General features: G+C 30.8%; 2 protein-coding genes and 1 non-coding gene across 5 annotated transcripts; 1 reads left to right on the top strand and 2 right to left on the bottom strand.

Annotated features, from left to right (window-relative positions):
• On the top strand, positions 1-1,299 carry LOC108327255 (uncharacterized). The gene has a single exon (XM_017560979.2). The coding sequence runs from the start codon at positions 1-3 to the stop codon at positions 1,297-1,299; it is 1,299 nt and encodes a 432-aa protein (XP_017416468.2).
• On the bottom strand, positions 388-494 carry LOC128193847 (small nucleolar RNA R71). The gene has a single exon (XR_008245156.1). It is a non-coding gene; the product is annotated as a small nucleolar RNA R71 (small nucleolar RNA).
• Positions 1,300-16,843: 15,544 nt separating the features above from the next.
• On the bottom strand, positions 16,844-25,682 carry LOC108345027 (bidirectional sugar transporter SWEET6b). Of its 3 annotated transcripts, XM_017583583.2 has the most exons (8): positions 25,576-25,682; positions 25,414-25,459; positions 19,571-19,632; positions 19,292-19,328; positions 18,867-19,083; positions 18,202-18,363; positions 17,982-18,104; positions 16,844-17,192 (listed from the first exon to the last, which is right to left on the bottom strand). In XM_017583583.2, exons 3-8 carry the CDS (start codon positions 19,611-19,613, stop codon positions 17,037-17,039), a joined length of 738 nt encoding a protein of 245 aa, XP_017439072.1. In that variant the 5' UTR covers positions 19,614-19,632; positions 25,414-25,459; positions 25,576-25,682; the 3' UTR covers positions 16,844-17,036. The 3 variants fall into 3 exon arrangements, with proteins under 3 accessions (XP_017439072.1, XP_052723647.1, XP_052723648.1); XM_052867687.1 differs by lacking the exons at positions 25,414-25,459; positions 25,576-25,682 and having other exon boundaries at positions 19,571-19,731; XM_052867688.1 differs by lacking the exons at positions 17,982-18,104; positions 25,414-25,459; positions 25,576-25,682 and having other exon boundaries at positions 19,571-19,733.
• Between the last annotated feature and the right edge of the window lie 248 nt (positions 25,683-25,930).

Below are 25,930 nucleotides of genomic sequence, written 5' to 3'. Positions count from 1 at the left end.
ATGGCAGACCAAGAACCTGTTAGAAAGACTCTTCGTGACTATTCAATGCCAAATCCTAATAGTTATCAAGGGAGCATTGTGAGACCTCCTATTCAAGCTAACAATTTCGAAATCAAGCCTGCATTGTTGCAAGTCATTCAACAGAATCAATTTGGAGGTGCAAATTCAGAAGATCCTAATTCTCACTTGGAGAATTTTCTGGCAATATGTGATACCTTGAAAATTAATGGAGTTTTAGATGATGCAATTCGTTTAAGGTTGTTTCCCTTCTCACTACGGGATAAGGCAAAAGGTTGGCTTCAATCACAACCTCAAGGAAGTATTTCTACATGGGAGGATATGGCCACAAAATTTGTAACCAAATACTTCCCTCCTTCCAAATCAGCGAAAATGAGGAATGAGATCACCTCCTTCGTGCAGCAAGACAATGAATCCTTATATGAGGCGTGGGAAAGGTACAAGGAGCTAATGAGGAAGTTTCCACATCATGCTTTACCTGAATGGTTGCAAGTGCAGACTTTCTATAATGGTCTTTCACCCACTTTAAAGGCAATGTTGGATGCAGCAAGTGGAGGATCATTCATTTTGAAAACACCAGAGGAAGCTTTGGAGACTTTAGAATTAATGGCAAACAACACAGTGAATATGCAGTTTGACCGTCAAAATAGAAAAGCTGGTGTGTTGGAGGTTAATACCTTGGATGCTATCTTAGCCCAAAACAAGTTGTTAACACAGCAGATTACAGATTTGACTCAGAAGATGGGAATTATGCAAGCGAATAATGTGAATACTAGATCTCCAGGGTGTGATTTTTGCGGAGGAATGCATCAAAATGGTGAATGTCAGGCAACTCACCAAGAAGCACACGTGAATGCAGTAGAACAACAACAAAACCAGTTCTCTACCAACTTTAATGCAAATTGGAGGCCCCAACAACCTAGACCTTGGAGTAATCCAATCCAATCTAACCCACCAAGGCCTCCATATCAATATCAAGCTCAGCCCAACAATCAAGGAAACAAGATGTTTACGTTGGAAAATGCACTAGAGAAGTTAACTATGCAAACTTCTACCTTTGTGGAGCAGACTTCAAATTTCATGAGTGAGACAAAAACAAACTTCAAGAACCAGGAAGCTTCAATAAGAAATTTAGAGAACCAGATTGGTCAGCTTTTAAGACAACTCTCTGAGAGATCTCCTGGCACATTCCCTAGTGACACTATACCAAACCCAAGAGAGCAATGCAAGGCAATTCAATTGAGGAATGGAAGAGTGATAGAGAATGAAAAAAAAAAGTGAGATGGAGGGAGAGAAAAAGAAAAGAGTGGAAGAAATAGTAGAAGAAAGTACTGAAAAAGAAGTTGAGAGAAAATGTGAGGAGAAGGAAGAGAGAGAGAAAAATCAAGAGAGTGAGAAAAAGATGCGTGAGTATGTCCCTACCATTCCATTCCCTCAAAGGTTGAAGAAGCAAGAATAGGCGAAGCAATTTGCAAGATTTCTTGATGTTTTTAAGAAGCTCCACATTAATATTCCATTTGCTGAAGCATTAGAACAAATGCCAAGTTATGCTAAATTTATGAAAGACTTGCTGTCAAAGAAGAGGAAGCTTCAAGATGATGAAACAATTATGCTCACAGAGGAGTGCAGTGCAATAATTCAGCAAAAATTACCTCCCAAGTTGAAGGATCCAGGGAGCTTTGTCATTCCATGTGAGATTGGAAATATAATGGTGGGTAAGGCATTGTGTGACCTTGGAGCAAGTATCAACTTGATGCCTTTGTCCATTTTTAAAAGGCTGGGTATTGGAGACGTGAAGCCCACTATGATCACTCTACAATTGGCAGACCGATCGATGACTTATCCTTATGGAATTGTGGAAGATGTTCTAGTAAAGGTGGACAAATTTATTTTCCCAGCTGATTTTGTGGTTCTTGACATGGAAGAAGATGCTAAAGTCCCAATCATTTTGGGAAGACCATTTTTAGCAACAGGGAGAGCATTGATAGATGTTGAACAAGGACAATTGATGTTAAGAGTGGCAGATGAGAAAGTCACATTTTCTATGACTGAAGCAGTGAAGCACAAACTTGACAAAGAAGACTGTTTCAAAGCTGAAATAATTGAGTCTCTTTTGTTGGAAGAGATAAAATTCCAGGTTAAGCAGAGTCCATTAGAGAAAGCTCTATTGTCAGGAATGAAAGCAAAGGAGTTGAAAAGAGGAAGTAATGAGGAAGAGGTATTGAACTGCGCTCAACAATTAGAAGTGCTGAAGCCAATATTCAATTCCACAAGAGGAATAGAAGATCTACACAAGGGTGAAAGTGGAGAAGTAGAAATGCCCAAGGTAGAATTAAAACAACTTCCTTCTCACCTTAAATATAGGTTCCTTGATGAGCAAAAGCGTAATCCAGTAATTGTGAGCAATGAACTTTCATGTACTGAAGAAGATAAACTTTTAAGGGTGTTGAGGGAGTATAAATCTGCCCTTGGGTGGAAAATTGATGATTTGCAAGGTATTAGTCCTACTGTGTGCATGCATAAAATTTATTTGGAAGAGGATTTCAACCCTGTGCCGCAACCGACCACCGATGCTGCTGAATCTGCACGCCCAAATACAATGCCACCAGTCGTGGAGCAACGTCAAAGAAAAAGGGCTCGTGCTTCTGCTAAATCCAATGGTATCACATTTCAAAATGAAGAACAACGATTGAGGTACGCTTCATTACTCAAGCGGAATATTGTGCCTACGCGTTATTTAGATGAAAACACATTAAGCACGTTAGGCATGTCTGAGGAATTTAATGGGATGCTTGAGAATATTGGTTGGAGTTCCTTTGTAACTCTAAAACCCCCTGCCTACGAGAACATCACAATGGAATTCTTGAGTTCTGTGAAAGCGGAGATACTGCAAGGAAAGGATTGTGAGGAAGGATTGATTGAATTTAGGTTGCATAATGTGTCTTATAGACTCACTTTAGCTGAGTTCAATGCAATCTTTGGTTTCCCAACTGGAGGTGAAAGGAACTATCCTAGAAGTTTTGATGCTTGGTCTTTTTGGTATCAATTGTCTCAATCAAGCTCTTTTGTCTCATCTGATTCCAAGGAGGCTAATATCCAACACCCCTGTTTTAGATATGCCCACCACCTCATGGCTCATACACTATTTGCTAGGGGTGATAGTCATTCTGCGGTTCGAAAGTCCGAATTATTATTCTTGTGGGGTATGGTTAACGATGTTCCATTAGACTCAGGAGCTTGGTTGGCAAGGCAGTTTCTCAAGGTAGGAAAAGCATCATCTGGGCAAATAGCAATTGGTGGACTGATCACCATTATTGCTTTGCATCTCAACATTTCTTTGGAGAATGACAAGGCAATCTCAGGAAATTCCCGAATTGATTTGGAAATGTTAATCCATAATGAGATGCTGGTGAAAAGGGAAGATCACTATTGCTTAGTCATGAGTGTTATCACAGGCTTGCAACCTCAACATCTTCCAAATCCAGAGTTCACATCAGTGCAGGGTAAAGATAGATGGACCTTCTCTGCTTCTCAATGCCAAAATCCCCCTCATCATGATCCAGAACCGTCATCTCACATACCTCCAGTTCCTCAGCCTTCTACGGCTGACACTCTTGCTCATATCCAGCAGTCCCTTACTGAACTCAAAGCACAACAAATCCTACATTATCAGGAGTTCATCAAATTTAGGGACAATCAAATTCTTCATCAGCAGAAGGTGGAACAACTCTTACAAGAAGTTCTCACCAAGCTCAACTCTAGTCATCACTAATCTTGTGAGTTCTAACCCCCTGTATTTTTTTTTACTTTCCATATATTGGGGACTTTGTAAATATGTAGGCTTAGGGTGTTTGTATGTATGACATCTTACCTTTTGCATTTGCATGTGCATTTAACGTTTATATGGAAATGTATCATTTTAGCTTTGCGTTCCATGTTTTGAACACTGATATTTTCTAAGCACATTGTGAATAGATTTCTGATTGCTTGTTGGGAAACTTCACACACTACACAGTGAAATTTGACACTAAGATACTAATGGAAGATAATATTTGGGGAAAAGATAAAAAATATTTTCTGTTAGGTTTCTATGGTGACACTCACTGCACTTGGTTACTGGAGAATTGTCTGTCCAATTTTAAATAAAAACTAAAAAAAAAACAAAACAAAAATATTGAGTGAATAATTTGACACCCCTTTGAGACTATATGTTACTGGGGAAGAGACACTCCTTTGAGACTGAGTGTGGCAAGTAAAAGACAAAATGAGTGGAAGATCCATGCTTAGTTGGCAGGTAAGTGTTTTCTAAGTGAGGAACCTACTAGTAAATCTTTTTCAAGACACTAAAATGTCAAATATTATCTGCCTTAATGTCTTGTTTCATACCTCAATTCAGTAATTGCACTTAGGGTCCCAATAAGTTAGTCATTATGCTTGAAATTTTGTGAAGTATGGGCTTGAGGAATATCATTGTTTGAACTGAACTTGAAATGAGATGGTATGTTTCCATTTAGGTTTTATATCATTCTGTGTGCATAATCATTCTGTGTTAGTTGAATTCTCTTTGCTTGAGGACAAGCAAACGTCTAAGCATGGGGTATTTTGATGTGTGAGTAAATGTAATTGCATTCATGTCTTAGTTTAGGTCATTTGCATGCATAATTGCATTCATTGAAGGATTTAGTCATGGATTATCTTTGTTTCGGATCATACATTGGCATTTTGTGTTTTTATTGTAGATTGATGATTCTAAGTGCCAAAATCACAATTTGGGAAGAATTGATGTACAAGATACCAAGATGAAACCAGAGAGTTCAACAACCAAGTTGTGAACAGTCTCACAACCTGTGGATGTTGCTTCTAAATGGAGTTGCAAAACAGAAAGTTCAACAACTGTGCTGTGAAAGTTCCCACAACCTATGGAGTAATCTGTGGATTCACGTAAGAAAACAGAATTAAAGCAGAGAAGAACACAGGCAGAGTGGGGAGTTTTCCATGGGCTGTGAAAGTTTCCAGGAGCAGTTATTGAGCAGTTATTGATCTCTTTTATGACTGATTTAAAGAGATTAAATTAAAGGAAAATTAGAGGAAGTTAGGAAAAAGGAAAACCACTCTCCTAAAAAGGAGGAATTTGTGGAAATGATGGGGGAGGAATGAAAACACGTGGAAGGGGGAGACAAAAAGGGTATTCACGCACAACAAAAGGGCTTCTTCTTCATCTTCTTCTTGGGGCTTTTGGCTGCAACTTTTTGCGGAACTTTTTGCTTTTTTATTTTTCTTTTCCATTATGCAGAACTAAATTTCCTTTTGTTAGTGGATTGATGTAGTGCTTTGGATTATATTTTCTGAACCTTTTTCAATTGATGTTAAGTTCATTTTAATTATCCCAGTGTTCTATTTATGTTTCAATGTCTATTCTATGAGCAGTTTCACAGTTGGGAGATTGGGAATTGCTTGCGTTTATAAATAGAACAGATTAGATGCTGTCACAATTGGGAAATTGGGCAGGACTAGTTAGTTTGAATTGAGATATGATTGTTTTTCATGATCTTGTTGAATTTGTAATTGGCCTAAGGGATTGGGGATTCAAATTCAAGGGATACGTTTGCCTACTAAGGGATTAGGGGTAAACAAGCTCTAAATAAACTCAAGTGGATAATTATAATTTACACATCGATTGAAAATGGGAGGAAATTATATGAAAAGGTATGAAATCAATTCTCTAACATTGTTTATATCATTTGAATTTCCATCACTTGTTTATGTTCATCATTTCACTGGATAAATTTCATCACTCAAAATTAAGTAAGTTAGTAAACTGGTACTCAACTCATTCAATCCCAGAGGACGATATTTTGTTACTACAATTACGATTGGTACACTTGCCAAACGTACATCACTTGCCAATATAACTTGTAGTGGTTTGTTTCTAACTTTTTTCGTGGTAGAACTTTGATGTGATAATCTATTGACATTCCTTCATGGTCGAGTTGCGTGACCGAGATCATGTTATGCAAGCCGAGCTCTTAGGTTGGTGTCACACTGTGTAGGCCGAGTTCATCTTTTGCAAGTCGAGCTTTGAGCTTGAGTCTATTCTTTGTAGGTTGAGCTCCAAGGCTGAGGTTACCCTTAATAGGTGGAGTTTCGAGGCCAAGGTCATGCTTTGTGTGTTGCGCTCTGGGACTGAGGTCTTTCTTATGTTTGAGAATCCCCTCTAGGGTGTTTGCTCAGGCTGTCAGGATGTTCAATATGCTTGTGAAACTTTGTCACAAGGTTGTCTGCTTTGAACTCTTCAAAATTTCTTTTGAGTTGATTGACTGCCACTTACCAAGCTTTGTAGTGTGATGGCTTCGAGCCTTGGTCCTCCGCACCTACATCATCAACAATAATACAAAATACAAGCATAGTTTACTTGTAAGGGACAGTGGGATAATGACATCCACATTTTCGGTGTCATCACTATCATCAAGAGGAAGGATGATGCTTTAAGGTTATCAAGGTTCCGTTGTTGGCTAGTTTTGTGTATATGATGTTAAGACAAAATCATCTATAAGACTAATATGTCTAAAAACTCTCATATGTTTTGAAGTTTAACAAAACAACATTAAAAAAAAAGAATATGAAGATGTCATCACTAAAATATCAGGATAACAATAACTTAAACGATAAGTTTAAAATCTCTAAATACCTAGTAACATAAGAAAGTTTTAGAAAAACACTTAGGTCTAAACGAGACGTTATACTAAAAAATTCACAAAGTCAAAGCATCTATGTGAATTATGCTAAAAACGAAAGTTATACTGTTCCAAATGATAATCAATCAAACTCTAAAAAGAATATAAAAGGGTCGAGACAATGATTTTGGTAAAAGTCCTTTAAAAGTTTGATAAACATCAACTTTACTTATATTTAGCACTTAGTTTAATCCCCTTTTATATGTTTATGTATTAAATTCTGATAAAAAGTTGTAAAAAATGTATATAGTTATTCCTAGATATTTTAATTTTTTTTTGTTTATTTCGCAGAAAAATAAGGATTAGAGAAGATTAAATAGTTCCTGTTTTGCACCATTCGCTCAACTAGAGGGATTTTTCGTCCAACCAAGGCCATTAGCCCAGCCAACTAAAGAAATCCACTCGCCCGAGCGAGAAAGTCAACGTGTGAGCAGTATCGGTCAACACACGAACAATGTTGGTCAATGCATGAACAGTACCATATGAATATTGAACAGTGACTCAACCAACAAACATGCACTAAATGATTTCTCAATAAATGAGTCGACAACGAAGACTTATTCAGTTTTGGACCGTGGGAATGCTGTGAAGGCTCTCTAATTCGAGTTCAAATGCTTCTAGGGTGCAAGGCTACCACTGTCCACCATCCGATCCATCATTTTCACTCATTCTTGCTTCCTAGATTATGTGTAGTTAAAATTCCATTTCATTAGGGTTGAAATTAAAGTTTTAAAACTCTTATAAACTTCTTTTTGTTTTAATGCTTGATCTTTGATGAATTATATTACCTAATAATAATGATGTGATTAAAATATTGTATTGAAAAATATTATGTTATAAATTTGAAATGTTCCAAAATCTGTATTTAAAAAGTAGAAATGTGATTGTTATTTTTATCACAAATATAAAAAAAATGTGTCTATTTTTAAAAATTAAACAAAATGTGGATTGTTTAAAAGATTAAATATATTAAATAGTACCAATATTCTTTTCGGAACTTATTATGAATTCATCAGTTAAATATGATAGTTGATAAAATCATCCGGAGTAACTGAGAGAACTATTTCTTTTAAAAAATAAAATCATCAGTATTGTTTTCTCCTCTGAAGCAGTTAGCAAGCATACAAGATGAGCTGAACCAGTCCATGGACTGCGCCAATGCTGTTACTGACCTGCAACAATAAATCAATACACAATGGTAAAAACATTATTTCATTCAAAAAATTCAAAAGGAAAGTGACGAACTAATTACCATAACATAGATGTCGAAGGGGTCGATAAGGGATGAATTAGAGCATATGTGATCCAGCACACACCATTAAAGAAGTTCGCCAGATCGCCAGATAGAGCCAGAATAGTATGTTTTTCACGCTCTTCGTTTTGATAAACTTAGCCTGATCATATTATATATATACATATATATGAATCAAAACGAAAAGTGTGAAATACATGCCATTCTGGGCTCTGTTTAAATATGCGTATAGAGAGAGTAAGATTGATTACGCTGGTGAGAAGAACAAGTCGAAGGAGATGACATTTCCTGCAGAAAAAGGAACCCTAATAAACCACAAAGTTTTCACGCATAAAAAACTATGCAGAATTGGCAAGCATTGATGGAGAGCAAAAGAAGCGAAATGCGATCGATCCATGATGCAAATCAGAAGTTGAATAGGGAAAAAAGTCGATTAAGAAGAAGATATGCTTGTGCGAAATTCGGAGTTGCAGCTTGGAAAAGAGAAGAGAACGAACCTACGATGCCGATGATTTTGCGAGCTACTGAAGCGCTCACCATTTTAGAAAGCAACGCAGAAAACACAGAGAATTGGAGGGAACAACGTCAGAACACAATGCGTTTTATGCGTTTTGTGTGAGCTTTGCGTAGGTGATGTGTGAGTTTTGTGTGGTGATGTGTGAGCTTTGTATGATTTGACACGGAAGGGAAGATGAAGAGTTTTTATTTTGGAAAATATTTGTTTAATAATAGTTTTTTATAATATTTTTATAAGTTGTCATCCGTTCATTTTAAATACTTTCTTTAAAAATAAATTCAAACGAATTAATAGAATAATTATACGTTATAAAAAGTTATTACGAAAAAGTTATTAATATATCAAAATTTTATAGAGTTTTGCTGGATGGAGTTTTAAACAATAATTAATTCAAGTTTTATTATTAAAATATTTTATTATACATAATTAATTTTAGTTGAATTGTTAAAAGTTAACCATAATAATAATTATACCTTTCCATCAACTCTATCAAACTTCTGTTTTTAACAGATACAATTTTTTTTTTTAATTTTGACTGAAACAGTTTTGATACAATTTTTTTAATAGGTAACACACATAATGTCGTTATTTTGAGAAACCAATTTAAGTAGTTTTTTAAATTAATTAAAAATATTTTTGAAATTATATTTTAATCCGTTATAGGTCGGAGGAAAGACGAATTTTACTTATTAATTTGATTTTACGGTTTATGAGAAGCTAAAAATTTGGGATTTAAAGGAGTGAATTAGTATATATTAGACTAATAGAACCAAATTTCTATTTCAGTATAAAAATATATTTTAGACAAACTTGGTTCATTAGCCTACTTTCATTCTCTCTCTAAAAAAAACTTAGAACTCCAAGTTTCTCTGCCTTCTCTCTACCACATATATGTCTTCTCTCTTTAGTCTTTTTTCACTGAGCCAGTGGATTCCAGATTAGGTGACGCCCAAACGTCTGCAACGTAGGGAGTTTCGAAAATGACCGATTCATTTCGGGTTCTAGGCTGGTAAGTCCCTACATGCAGCCTCTTCTTTGTTCTTGAACCTAGCACATGCAATCTCTACCGGTTGCATGTAACTAGAATCGTACTTCTTCCTGTTTCTGTAAAACTCTAGCTCTAAGAGATGTTCTTAATCACTAAGTGGTGGTGTGTAGGGTGCTGTCTAGGTTTCTCACAACTCGAGGTATTGTTAGGACATTCCTGTGAACTGTGATGTTCAACTCTAAGGTAAGGGGAGCTAGAAATACATCTTTGCATTGTTTGTATGAGGCATATGTATGTTATATTTTGACTTGGAATGTTGTTTAGAGTGGTATTTCACTTGCTTGGTTATGACGCGTTATATGAACCTAACTGTATAATGTGTGATGCTGGAATTAATGCATGTGTAGTTGTTTGCATGAAGTGGATAGCTGAAATTGGGTATGTTTGATGTATGTATTTTGTTGAATGGGTGATCAAGTGGAAGGTAAGGTAAGTATGCACTGTTTTGAATAAATTGGTAGTGGTTTAGGTCATTTTGAGAGGAAGTGAGGTAGTGATTTTGGACATTTGAGGTCTAGAGTGTTTTTGGGCTGTTGGGGCATACTTAACTAGTGTATTGTGACTTGTTTGAGTCACCAAAGTGGTCCAAATAGGTGCAAAGTATCATAAGTGGGTTAGGGTTCCTCAAGTTGTGAAAATTGATGTTGAGGAGTAAAAGTTGAGTAGTAATCCCTTTAGAAATGTAGTAGGAACGTTTAGGATCAATTAGACAAGTTTAATTAAGTATAAAACTCGAATTAAAGGTGTTAGAAGTTAGTAAAAATGGTTAGAAATGATCATGTTGGGTTTTGGTAGCAATTATGCAGAATTATGCAGAACGCTGTAGTTGACCGTTCGGTCTTAATGGGTGGTATTGGTAGCGTTCGGTCTTAGTGAGTGCTCTTGGTAATGTTCGGTCTTAGTGGGTGGTATTGGTAGCGTTCGGTCTTAGTGGTGATCTTGATAGTGTTCGGTCTCTCTTAGTGGTCGACCCTAAATAGTGTTCGGCCAAGGTTCTAAGTGTTCGACCAAGACTCTAGGTGTTCGGTGAAGGCTCTAGGTATTCGGCCAAGGCCCTAAGCGTTCGGCCAAGCCTCTAGGCGTTCGACCAAGGTTTTAGTGTTCGGCTAAGGCCCTAAGGGTTTGTCCGAGACTATAACTGTTCGGCCAAGGTTCTAAGCGTTCAGCCAAGGTTCTAAGTGTTCGGCCAAGGCTCTAGGTGTTCGGCAAAAACTCACAGCGTTCGGTTCAAGCTCATTTGCTCTTGTTTTGGTTTGAATTAAGTGTGCGGAATGATTGAAATGCATAGTATGATCGTGGTAATGTTATTATACTGAAAGTATGTGAATGTATGAGACATGTTTGGTGGTTGAATGTAACAAGTATGGTGGATGGACGTAATTCCATGATCTTCAAGGAGAAGATTCATGGTGGTGCCTTAGTGTTTAGAATGATCTGCAGGGAAGCTTAGTCTTGGGGGTTTTCCTGACGCTCTAATGGTCTTTCATTCTCAAGTAGAGATGATTGAACCATGTGGTGAGGAGTAGCAGGAGGTATTAGTCTTGGGGACTCCCAGTATGCCTCAAGGCCCGGAACAGGCTAACCTCGTGAGTGTGGTAGGGTGGGGAACCCAAGTTTCATAAGCCACCACGAGTGCATAATCCGTCATAGCTCGGCAATCATTCGAAGTCCGGACGAGTCAAGTATAAAGTGTAACAAGTGGTGTTGTATGGTTCATTAACTTTGAATTAAACTTGCATGTTGTGTGTGATTATTATAACATAATTTTTATATCTAGCTCACCCTTGCTTGTTTGTGTTCGTGTTATGTTGGTGTGTTTTCTTTTGCGATGATCATCCACTTGGATGGGAGCAGATGTCGAGGTGCCCCTGGAGCAGGCTTTGGAGGAAGGCGATGTTGCTGCTTAGTCTCCTTAGGTTCTCTTAGTATTTCTCATATTTTGAATTACTATTCAGTTGTTAAGGATCTCCCTGTGAATCCTATCCTTTTGAAATACTTTATTCGCGTTCAAGTTTTAAATTACGACTCATTTCGGGATGACTGTAAGCTTAACAACTGTATTTACAGTCTTCTTCTAACTGTTCTATTATATTAAAATGTGAACTACTAAATTATATAGTTCTATATAATTTGGGACGTTACACGGTTAATTTAGGTTTAATTTTTATATTTTAATATAATATTAAAGTTATTCAAAATTTCTAATGAGATATTTGAATCTATTGTATTACTTGAATTCTTTATTCTCTTTGAGAAAATGTGCTAAAATGGTGAAAAGATGCGTTAAAATCTAACATTTAAAAGTAAGATTAGTTTATGTAAGTCGAAACAAATTTTATCTTATTAAATCTGTTGATTTTCATATTATAGATCAATTAAAATAAAAGAAAGAAAAAATTATAGTGGATGAAGAGTTTCTAAAATTTATTTAATTGAGAACACGTTTTTAAAAGTGTAATAACGTTTAGAAAATTATATTATCCATCTAATTGTATGTAATAATTCATGCAAGTATAAGAACAAATATCATTATAATTAAAAAAGTTTGAGAGTTTTTAACGTCTCATTTTAATTATTTAAACATTATTAAGGAAACATTACACATTCAATCAAATATAATAGTTAATTGTATATAAAAATGCTTCTACAGTTGTCCAAAACACAATTATAACATATATATATATATATATATATATATATATATATATATATATATTTCTAATAAAAACTATTTACTTTTATTTACAAAAGGTTTCTCGATTACAATCCAACAAAGAACATTATTATACTAAATAACAAAGTATATGTGTAATCATCTCCTAGAGTTTGTTCCACAAAAATCTCATCTCCCTGTGTTAACATCTATCAAATGATCATTTCAAATCATACAAAAAAGCAAAAACAAACAACAATGCAATGAAAGCAAACTAATATTATAAAAGAATCAAATCATGCAATTATAAAACATCATATAACAATTAATTTTCAAACCAAATCAAACCTAAGCATACATATGAATTTTACACTTGATCAATCCAAATACATATATTGATGTCAGACTATGGAAAGTTGTATACTTGAAGTGGTGGAACAACTACCTTCCCCAAGCTATAACACAAGATTAGTTCGTTAACAACCTATGGACAAAGAACATCAGACCATAGACTAGGATCTCGAGCTACTCCTCACCACAATTCTCTTCTCTACCTGAGATGGAGTGATTATTGGAGTGTCAGGATAACTTCCAAGGCTAAATCCCTACATCAATACATTACTCTACTTGAAACAACCATCAAGAATTTCACCTTGAAAACTCTTTTTAAACCATACTTCAATACATACATAACTTCATCCATAAACCATTATAATATTCAATATATATTATCAAACAAACATTAAAGTATCAATATATCTTCTATCCATAATAAATAAAACAAAAGAAAGTGAAAACCTAAACTATTGACAGGGTGCCCAACGCTAGAAAGTGCATTTTGCTCATTTGTTAAAAAATAAGATGCTTAGATCAACTCAACCACTTAAAAACACATAATCAATTCTACACATTATAAACTAGAAAATTGCAAACTAAGGGTCTAAACAAATCACAATTTACTCAAAAACAGACCATAAACCTTCATTTTCATCACAAACATTCTCTTTTTTATTCTCACTTGTTAAAACCCCTAAAATGGACCAAAACAACATAAAACTCAACCTACAATTCTACCTATTTATCACTTCCCAAATCAACATCAGATATTTGGTTAACTAAGGTCTTAAACAAGTTTAAATTGACCTTAAAACTAAACATCAGTTATCACTTCAAAGGTGTTTCCCTAGAAACTTACATACCAAAATCCAAATCTAGACTTAAAAATAGCCCTCACAACAATTTCTTTTTACCACCTTCTATCCTACATCCGTTTTGCACTTAATTATGCCCAAACATAGCAGCATCAAACGTTCAAATCGATATCACTTCTCAAACACACAATATACATCAAGATATAAGTATCACTCAACAATAATCTCAATTATAGCATATCCAGCTAAACATGATTTCTCATAACATCTCAAACACAAACTCGCACATCTTAACACAAAATTATAGAAAATATTATCTTCCCTTACTTGGTTGGAAAGCTCAAACAGCTCTAGAAAGTAAACTGCCTTTGCCTTAACTCAAATAACTATATTTGTACCCACAGACCGTAGAATTTTGATCAAGGTAGACCATTAGGACCAATGATCAACAAGGAACACGCAAAAACTATAGGAATATGCATTCAACAGATAATCTTTCCCCATGCATCAAGGAAACTTAGCTTGAGAAAAATAGTAGAAACTAACTTACTCTTTCTAGAAGATTGATCAGATGAAGTTGAAGATATCACTATTGTGATCACCAAAGTACTTCCTGATAGTCAAAGACATGACTCAAGGGTTAGAAATCTTAAAGAAAAGGGAGAGGAAGTCTAGAGAAAGAGTTATAGAGAGATTGTACGTGTTTTAGATAATGAGACGTGTTTATAAATTTCTACTTATATTATCAAATTTTTAACATAAAAAAATCAATCTCATTATTTTAAAACACTTATCAACTCTAATACTCTATTTTTTAAGCTATTACATAAATTATCTCAAATATTAGATATATAAGTTATTTAATAAAGAAGTTCATGGATTTATGAATGTGATGATATGATCTTGTCGAAGAAAGAGACAAGTCAAGAATTAGAGTTATAATCTTAGAATCAAGAAAATCTTCTCTCAACGAATGCAAATACATATAATATGACTTAAAAATGTTTACATTAGCAATTGGTACCTCTATATATAAGTACATAAGTTTAAGAAACCAAGAAACTGTAAAATAAAACCCAAAGCCCAAAACACATAAAAATAACAGAGAATGAAAATTACCGAGGTAGACTCTCACCTAGCAAGGCTCGTTCACCCAGTAAACACAAACTGACTTGTCCAATGAATTTAACATTCTGTAAAATTAAAATAAAATATTATAATTATTTAATTTCCTAAATTATTATTCAATTGTGCCCATGATCTTCATGTTTTTTAAATTTCCTCATGCATAGAACATTATAAGATTTAAGGAGATGTGTTTTGATCTTTAACCTTGTCATAGATCCTTTGAATTGCAAACGTTCTTCTTTAAGTTCTTCTCATATATGGTTAGGAGATAGTGCTTTATCATACCTCCTATTTAAAGAGAATTTGTCCTTAGATTCGTACCACTTGAAGATTCCTTATCAGTCTCCCATGTTTTGAGAGAATATGACTCGAATTCTAGAAGATCATAAGCAAAAACACAAACATAAATTAAAGACACAAATCTAAAATAATAAAAAATAGAAATTCTACTAAAGTGATATTTGGATCCTTGAAAGAGGTCAATCTCTTATTATCAAAGGTTTGGGGGTCTACCTCAAGGGCCAAATATCCACCTACAAACACTAGCAAAAACAGCGTATAACGTCACGCGTTCAACGTCCAACCACTGAATAATCAACGTTAAAAATGACTGGTGACATTTTTGTAAATAAATACAATTATTAAACATCGTTTAGAATGGTAATTCGACGTCAATTTGTTATATTGGGTAAATTTTGCCAAAATATTTGGCGCAAAGGTGAAAATGTATGTACGTATGATGTCAAATTGCTTAGGAATTGGACGTTAAAAGGATATAAAACGTGGAATGTCCAGCGTTAGACGTTAAAAGGTTAGTGAATTCAATCAAAATTTGAGCGGGAGATTGAAAATTCAATCACTTTATCTTAGCGCGCGATACTCTCTTCTCTGCTCAAACTTTTCTGAAACGAAGTTTGACGACCATCACATATAATCTTTCTTTCATTTGTTACAAATGTATGTTAATTAACTACTTTAGGTATGATTTTTGTTTGTTTTGGCCGATTCTTTTCATAGTCTTATCCTTCATAGGCGCATTTTGCTTTCTCTCTCACTGGTGGCAATACTTTATTTCGACGAACCCACTTTTGAATGTTAGTTTTTGTTTTCGTTTTGGATAACTTATTTGTTGAACTTGTTTGTCTTTTCTTTGAACTTGTTTGTTATTTTTGTTTGGTTGAACTATTTGTTGTTGTTGTTTGATTAAGCTTGTTTGTTGTTTGTTACTGTTTGTTGTTGATATTATACTACACATTCATAGTTCATGCTTTATATAATATCAAAAACTAAAATTTGTTGTTGTCCTGCTTTTCAGGTCTCGTAGAGTTTAAAAAAGATCACAATTAATTAAAAAAAACAAAAAAAATTGATTAACGTCGAATATTGACAAAATTCGACGTTAATTTGATTTACGTCGAATTGTTTTATGTTCGACGTCAGTTTAACTTCTCCCGATATGACGTCGATCTCGAATTCGACATGAAAGACCGAAAAACAACAATGTTATACGATATTTTTATACTAATGAAAAATCATCAAGCAATTTTAAATTAAAGATGCAATGCTCAAAGAAAATCAAAAGAATATCTCATTTTCAATCATTCTATTTTCCTTCAACAATTGATGTCATGGTTCCTTGATAAACAAATATTCCCTACACAACAAAAAAAATCAATTTCCTCTATTCTTCTTTCACTTTATCATTTATATCATATTATCTCACCTTATGTACATAATTAACTTTTAAAAGTAGGTTTTTAAAGTAAATAAATTAGTTATTTAATGAATTTATAAATTAGTTTCACAAATCTAAAATTACCGATAAAATATTTTAAAAGCTTTTAATCTATAAATTACAAAACCAGTTATTTTTTTGTCATATTTTATTTAATTTATAATTTATATATATATATATATATATATATATATATATATATATATATATATATATATATATATATATATATATATATTAATTATTACATTATTTTTAATTTTTGTTGAGTTAACTTTTAAGATTTTAGATAATCAATTTTATTATATTGTAATATCTTAAAAATATTAATAATCAATTATTATATTATTATATCTTAAAGATATAATATAATATAATAATAAGTTATTATATAAAAATATATTCACTACAAATACCTTGAAGATTTTTTTTTCAAATATAACATGTATAAACTGAAAGTTTATCCATTAACAAATTACTTAACTGCTATCAATTAGATTATAAATTCTTAATTGTCATATAAATTAGTTTTGCTAAAGATGGCCAATAGCCAAATTAATTGATTTCGATTGTTTAATGAAGTATTTACACAATTGACATACAAAACTTGAAAATAAAATCCAAAGTAAATCTTAGCATTAAGCATGCATATGTATTATAAAAGCAACCATTCTATATGTCCACATATAAATCTCTTTGTTGCATTTGAAACTCAAGAGGCAGAAAGAAGTATAAGGTGAAGAAGGAGTAAACAGAAAATAAAAGAGAAAAAAAAGTTATGACTCCATATTGATGTGTAATCACACAGCCACTGTTCCATTTATGTTGGAGAGCTGAACCCCAGCTGGTTTCAAATCATGATCACCATCGTCATCTTTTTCACTCTTGCAGGAACAGTAACATGCATATAACAGGAGCTGAACTAGTCCGGAGATTGCTCCAATACCGTTGCTGATCTGAAATAATATACAAAGGTAAGGGTAAAAATCAAAACAACATTCATAATAATTCCCAATAATTGTTTACATTTGAATGTCATAAAAGTGGACATGTTAGATAATATTCTTAACAATTTATTAAAAAAATTATGAAATAATAAAACCAACTATTGTGTAATAAGAAAGGAGTGTATCAGGGAAGAATGAAAATAATAATAATAACAATAATAAATGGGTTGGGGGTAAAAATGTTTATAACAATGTAAAAAAAAAGTAAAATATTTGTTCTTATTTTTAAGCTTCTAATTGAAAGTGGTGTTTATTTCTTTTATAAATCTCGATTCATAATGTTTCTTGCATTAATTAATAATAGTGGAAGAGTACATTTTCAAATATTTAAAACAAAAGAAATAATATTTTAATACTAAAAATAGTTATGAGAAAAATATAAATTTTGGACAAATTTATTTTTATTGACTAAATGAACTATTCTGTCTTCAATACGAATCAATCCAAATTTTTTTTTTTATCGTAATCTGTTTAGATCACCTGGTCATTAAATTAATTTAAATCCTAAACACTTTAAATAGATTGCTTCTGTAGTCAGATTTTTTCTGTTCACATGTCATGGTTTAAATATTTTCTAACCAATTTTTGTCCGTACCCAAGTCATAATAATTTTGATTCCTTTAACTACTTGTTTAAGACCCTGAATTCATTCTCACTCAAACCTACCCATTTGTGATGATTCACCAGAAATAGAAATAATAAGAGGACAACAAGGTGAGAAGTGAAGTTGCTATTTACCAGCACATAAAGGTCAAAGGGGTGGATGAGAGCATATGTTGTCCAACACAGACCATTAAGGAAGTTAGCCACAGAAAGCCAAAATGGCATGTATTTCACACTCTTAGTTTTTATAACCTTTGCCTGTTCATCATGCATACAAAGACTATGGTGTGAAAAATGTTATACATTAACTATTATGTATTATGTGCTAAAAACTTATTAAATATAGAAAACTTACCATAACTGTAAGAGGAGAGACATACATCATAACATTGAAGATATCAGACAGAATACCAACCACTAATGACCTTTTCTTTGTGCCATGCAGTGCCAGCATTGTTACAAGAGCAACCGCAGCAAAGAAAATAAGCTCGATGAGAAGGAAAATCAGTACCTTCTTCTGAAGTTAGGGAAGAGACAATTAGAGACAGTTAGTGTTAATGAAAATATTCAATTTTAAGGGTAATGAAATATAGAAAAGAACAAAAGTTTCTTTGATCTTGGGCATCTCTTTAAATTAAATATATGCTATTGATTTGGCAGGTATGAGTGTTTTAGAGTTAGTTCTACAATATACAACCGATAAAAATCATTCACTCACTAACAATTAACAAACCAAATTGATTTTAATCCAACTTAATTAACCCAACTTTTGCATACATAATATATATTTAAGTTCCAATGAGTGGTTACCCCAATATTTGCTCGTGAGAGGACTATTTGAAAACCACAATAAAATGATTGATACATTTGTTTAAAGATGAGTACAAAAGAGTCAAAAAGAGAGCTAAATATAGGAGATTCTAGTCATTATAGGGAGAGAAAAGGGTATTAAAGTGGGACCATGTTATATAATGAAAATGTTGAAATGAATGAGTATAATGAGAGGGAAAAGATATGCACCCGTCCTTTGTTGGTGGCGTAGATATAATATATGGTAAGATAGAAAAATTCGAACACAAGCCCAACACTATTGATGGTGAGAACTAAAATGCTGTTTGGATGCACAAAAGGCATTCCATAGAACACCCAAAAAGCACAATTCAGAACCGTTGCTAAGTAAGGATCAGGCTTGAACTCTTCCACGCTCTTCTTCTTCACTATTCCATAGAAAGTTGGTCTGCACTCCATTCAAAACCAATCAAAATTTCTAATAACTCTAATTCTGATTAGATGATAATGCAAAATTTTATCAATTCCTCTGTTAACGTATAAATTAATTATTTCGAAAAGCAACCTAAATTAGACTAATTACTGAAAACGACATGTAACAAATGAAGAAGAAAAAAACAAAACAGAGCAAGGAAGAAGAACAAGTGTTTACGTACGCAGGTGAGAAGAACAGGCCAAAGGAGATGACATTGCCTGCACAGAAGATTACGCTAAACCGATTAAAATTTGCTTTTCGTCATTATTATTTTTCCGTAATTTATTCTTCAAGCATTATTAACTACATTTACGAAGAGATTAGTTAAAATTAATTATGAGCAGTAGTTCCAATTAATAACATGATTATATTCCAAATTGTTTGACTAAAAGGATTACAGTGAAAGCAACACAAAAAATTGATGTTAAGATTGAAAGATTGAGAAATGAGAAAGAAAAACCTATTATGCCGACGACGTTACGAGCAATTGCAGGGTTCACCATTCTCAGGTTTTTTTCTTTTCTGCAGAAAGAATTAATAATGCAACAGAAAATCACAGAATGGAAGAGAGAGTGAGAAAGAGAAAGAGAAAAGGAGAATGCATGAGGTTGGGAACCGGTACCAGCCAGAGACAGCTACATATACTTACCTACTAGAAGCTTCTTTTTATATTTCTGGAATAATGTATATTAAAAGAAAAAAAATTCCATGAAATTGAGATATGATTTGGAAAAAGATATTTTTTTCCCAAATTTTTTGGAAAATAAATTAATTTTTTATTGGTTCATTGTTTATTTATTATTATTCCAATTTTAAATTTAATAAAAAAATAACATAGGTTAAAATGTTATTGTTATGATTTTTTAACATAAACTAATTATGATTTAAAGCTATTTTTAGGTGCTAATGACACATTAAGAAGAGGGAAAGAGAGAGACAGATAAAGGATTATTCATATCTATTTTGATGGGTGTTCTTCTTTCATCTTCATTAATGAAATTAGTGCATAGTGGTAAACATGTTATCCAAAATTAATGATGCATTAAATGAATTCTTTTAAATAATTAATTACATTTGAAAATGAGAGTAATATATATGCCTGTAAAATGTTTTTCTTTATTTCTCATTTATTTTTTCAACATTTGAAATTAATAAATGCACTGATTTTAAAGAAATATTTAGTCAAGTCTTCTGTTTTCTTTACTGGATTGTTTTTTTTTTATGATGAAGTGTTGAATTTCAATGACATATTTATGTAAATATTAATTAGATGAGAAAGCAAATTAATGTTTTAATTATTTATAAAAATGTGTATTATAAGGTCTTGTTATAGAAAGATGTAATAAAAAATTCTAAAATATATAAGAGAAAAATGTGAAATATTTTGTAAAAAGATTTCTTTTTAACTTTGTGGAAATAATATAACATAATTACTATTCAGTTGTTTCTTGCAATCTATAAATAGGATAATTCAATAGTTTATTTTTACACAACTTTTGTTTTTCTATCATCATTTCTTTTTTAGTTTTCTCTAAGATAATCACACTCGTTTGTAGATCTACGAGAACTTGATGAAGAAACAAGGAATTCTAATCAATAATATAATTAATTAATTAAGAGTGTCTATTAGTTTTTAAATTTAAACATAGTAATTATATTTTAATTTTATATTTATATATTAAATCTCATACTAAGTGAGATTCTCTTCGTACACTCAATACATATTGCTACCGTGAACTATGTATGATAGCAAAGATTTACAGAATGATTACATTTTTTTCATTAGCTTTTTCTTTTAATACGAATGAGAAAACCTTAAAGAAAAGATAGAATGAAACATATAGATAACAATACACGTGTCAACTAATAAACATGAATAATAATACGTTGACTTCTTTTAAATTTTCAAACATTTAAAAATATAAACAATTAAATAAAATTAAAATATTTACTAAAACGTAAATATTATTAAGAATGTTTGTTATGCAATATCTTTGAAAGAACGTGACTGTGTTTTGATTTAATATTAAATGTTAAAAAAGTATTTGAAAATTGTCAACTGATATATTTTTCTTGAATTGGTTTTATATATAACTGGGGAAGTTATCACATTTACGATAATATAAAATAACGAACAAAATTAAAATTTAATTATTAAGGATTACACATTATAGAAAAATATTAATGGAAATAACAATATCATGCGAAGACTAGATCAAAAGTAAAAGTCATGCACAAAGGATGATTACTAAACTTAATATCTGTTATTAATTGTTATAGATTAAATATATATTAAAAATTAATAAAAGTATATTTATTTTCTTGACTTGCTTTTATGAATTTCTAACAAATAATAGCAAACATGTTCTACCCATTCCACCATTACAGTCAAACTTCTACTTTATTTATTAAGAATCAAAAAATTAGGTAACAATAATTTATAATAATCTATGGGTAATATTACCATAATACATGAGATAAAATAATCATAAAAAAGTTTATATTTTTTTAGAAAAGAATAAAATAAAAAGTAAAAGAAAATAATTTCAAATAAGTATAAAAAATTTAAGTGTATCAAAAAATATTTTTCTTAATTTATTTGAGTGGATATTAAGTATGTAAACATCTGAATAGTGAAATGTGAGATAAAAAGAAATTCTTCCTCTAAAGTAGAATTCGGTGGGTTTTAATTTTATTTTTTATTTTATTTTCTATTTTTTATAAAGACGAAGTTATTCTCGTTATAGATAAGAACAATCTAGTTTGGTTTCATCTTTATCTTTCCATGACAATTTGTTTGCGTTGAATATGGCTCTTACATAAAATATTTTCTTTTTCAAAAAGAAAACATTGGAAAATGTGTTAATATTTTCTCTTAAATATTAAAATACATTTTTTTAGGTTAAAGTCGTGAAAAAAAAAGTGAGCTGATATACAATACATAAAATATTTTCATTTTACAAAAAGAAAACATAGAAAAATGTGTTAATATTTTCTGTTAAATATTAAAATATATTTTCTTAAGTTGAAGTCGTGAAAAAAAAAAGTGAACTGAAATAGATGATTTAGGAAGTGGTAACTCATTGACTAATTATATTGACTTGATGGGCGGAAAGTAACTTTGTCTCTTACAAGTTTTCCAGGATCAAATAGGGAAAATATATATTTTTATATTATTTTTAAAAATAAATAAAAATATAAAGTTAAATAGGTGATGATAACTAGCAGTCTAAACTGCCATGTTTGGTTTGAGGGATCCAGTCTAACTGATGTAATCCTTTAAAGTAATCATTTCTAAAACTATTATGACATAATATAATTTCTTGATGTAATCTTTTTTAAAACATTATCATAAAATTATTTTTCTTTGCATGCTTTAATTAATCTCAATTTTCTATCTTTTCTCTTATTTTATATTTAAAAGAATTTAATTACAACTAATATAACATATCTTAAGTTCATTATGGTAATATAAATTAAATATATATGCATTTCAATATATATATATATATATATATATATATATATATATATATATATATATAAGTTGTCATAGGTTTTGACTTTTGAATTATGCTAGACCTTTTCAAAGGTTACATCTTTCGTCTTCACAAGAAAAATGTAAAAGTTAGTTAATTATTACAACTAAGATATTGCATTTTTCCTATTTTGTCATTAAAAATATCAATAAATTAAGAGAAGAAAGTGTGCATATTCAATTTCTAAGTTAATTTCTAAGATAGGAAAGACTTATAAATATACTAGAATTCTATAGAATTGATTAAAAACATTTTTAAATATGATTTTTAAAATAATTACCATAACAAGAAAAAAAACATTACCATGTATAAGAAATAAAAAAATTTCAATTATACAAAACTATTTATATTATGGATAAATTCTAATTAAGTTCTATTTGTATAGATAAAATGAAATACGAACCATGAAAAGTGTCATATGAGAAAATTTAAGCTAAAAGGAGAATTTAAATATTTTATTATTGAAATTTATAATATATATATATATATATATATATATATATATATATATATATATATATTGATATAGTATAAATATTGAATTACTTTAAGAATTATAAAATTTCAAGTTCCATCAATATCCTAATAATAATAATATTTGAACGAACGGCATCATGATAAAAAATTGACTAGGATTTATGATAATTGGACAATGTTAATAAAATATTTAAGTCTCATGCGGTTTTCAAAAGTTATCCTATTAATAATCTTGGTTGCCTAACTATTAAGTAAATCATTAAATGAAAAAAAAAGTGTTGGTTTGTGGTGTTTATATTCAAAACGTAAAATTTTAGAAGTTATTTATTTATTTATATAGATAATGTTGAGTTGATATATATTCAAAATGAATATTATTAGTTCGAATTATTGGGATGACGAATTATTATACATATTAGTTTATTTTTGTTTTTGTTTTTGTAAATGTTATTTGTTTGTTGTTTGATTTAATAGTGTTTTATAATACAAATATATGATATCCCACTATATAAAAAATATCATGATAGACTGTGTATCATTGTACGTGGGATTGTTTCATATATCTATATCATATGTTTTTTTATTTATCTTAAATATAATACATTTGATATATATTTTTAAATATTCGTAAATGACGTCGAGGTGCGTCACCAACGAAAGTGATGGTTACATGTGGTTAAGTTTTTTCATATATTTTATAGATTGACGATTTACACAAAAATAAATAATAGATTGTTGAGTATATTAAAATTTTGTGAGTTCTTATTTTAAAAATCTCACGAGATATATTCGCACCTCTTATTAATTTTAAAAAAAAATTATAAACGAGTTAAATAAAATGGATTTGAAAGATAACAACCATATAGTTTATCTATTAGTGAAAATATGTAATTTGTAGAGTGATTATTTTTCTAAACACACATTCTAAATTATTCTAAAGTATTAAATTTCATTACTCAAAGTAGAAAAGTGGAACCTTAAATTATTAGTTACATTAAATGAAGATGGGCCCAAAAATAGCATCTTTGAGTCACGTGACTCTCGTTTTAGAAGCCACCTATTTCCACTTTCTCTTATCTTAAAGAGTTATTTTTATTTTGGAAAAAATCACTCTCAAACTTTATTATAATTTTTACTCTTAATCGATATTTAAATATTTAATTTTCAGACAATATATTCTTAGTTTTAATTTAAAAATTATTATAGCAATCTTTTAAAATAATATTTTTAACAATTTCAACTAGAAAAAAAATTATTTCTTATAAAATTTCTAAAACATAAAATAATTTCTGTATCATAATTTTATTTAACTTACATGCATAAGTTGATTTAACTTATAGAAGAAATTCAATACGTTTTACATTTTTATTTTATTATCTTATTAGTAGAGATAAAACTAGACTATTTTATACAACCCAATAACCATCTACACCAAATTTTCAAACAAACAAAAAAACACATCGTAAAGCTTTTAACAAAGCTTATACAGTTAAAAAAAGATAAGAATTTATATTTAAAAGTTATACATAATGCGTCGACATATTTAAACAAATATCTGATATTAGTATATAATTATTATATTAAATTTGTTATTCTATATCAAAATATATATTTATTTGTATTTTTAAATATTAAATATGTTGGCTTACGTAAATTTTCACACACATAATTTCATTGAAAAATAAATTCGTAACTTATTTAGGAGAAGTTTTATACTTATTGTAAATCATGTTTTTAAACATGTTATCACAAACATGTAAAATCATACTTAAATTTTTATATATATATAAACTTGATTTTTATAAAAATATTATATAATTTATGTTTCTTCTATCTTGGTATAGAATTACCACAAAATAAATATTCAAATAAACTTGTAAAATACAATATTATTTGTTAATTATGAGATATGTACAAAGAATTATTCGTAGACAAAGATTATTAAGTTTCCCTTTTAGAGATAGTGACTCATGGTCAACATTTTCAACGAGACAAAGGTCTTGAGAATTATGCTCAAGTGGAAAACAATACATGGCTATGAGGAACAAAAACTATATTTCCTCCTAAAAACACCCTTAAAATAAAAGTAATATATATATAAAATTTATGGTAGGTAAAATTTAATTTCTCAGCAATGAAAGATTCTTCGGTTACTGTATCATCTTCATGGCCAAGATTCTTTGTCTCCATTGACAGAAAAGACAAGCAGAAAATACCAGCAATGTAAAGTGTAAATGTAAGCACACACTAAAATAAGAGAGAAGAAGGAGAAGAAAATGGAACACACCTTTTCTTGAGTATTGTTTCTCTCTGCTATAAAATTCTGTACTGAGCTGAGAAATGTTTGAAAGAGGGTGATGTTCATACAAAAACATTCCAAATGTATTTATAAGGAAATGAAGAAGTGCATAAATAAATGAAATGAAATGTGGCTAGCTAGAACAGTTACCTGCGGAAAAGTAATTCACCAATGAAATGAGGTAAAATTAATGGAGCAAGAGTTAGTCTCTCAGCTTCTGATTACTACAAAGACGTGGCCATTGTAATCAAAGTGGAATAATGCAATGATATTGCTTGCACAGAACAAAAATGGTTTTATTATTCAAATTTTTGTAGCTTAGGATGCTGCTAGCTACTCATCATTGGGATAAGATGAGAGCATTTGAACCTTGGAAGGCTGGTTTTTAAGCTTTGTTTGTCTTCAAATATTTAATCCATTATTAGTTTGGGAAACATTATTTATGGTTAGTTAGTCTAAATCATAATTAGATTATGCTCAAAATAATAATAATAATAATTAAATT

This window comes from Vigna angularis, chromosome 8, assembly GCF_016808095.1.
Source record: "Vigna angularis cultivar LongXiaoDou No.4 chromosome 8, ASM1680809v1, whole genome shotgun sequence".
Taxonomy (NCBI): Eukaryota; Viridiplantae; Streptophyta; class Magnoliopsida; order Fabales; family Fabaceae; genus Vigna; species Vigna angularis.
Note: the sequence above shows the minus strand (reverse complement) of the source record. Positions and strands in the feature narration are given on the sequence as shown.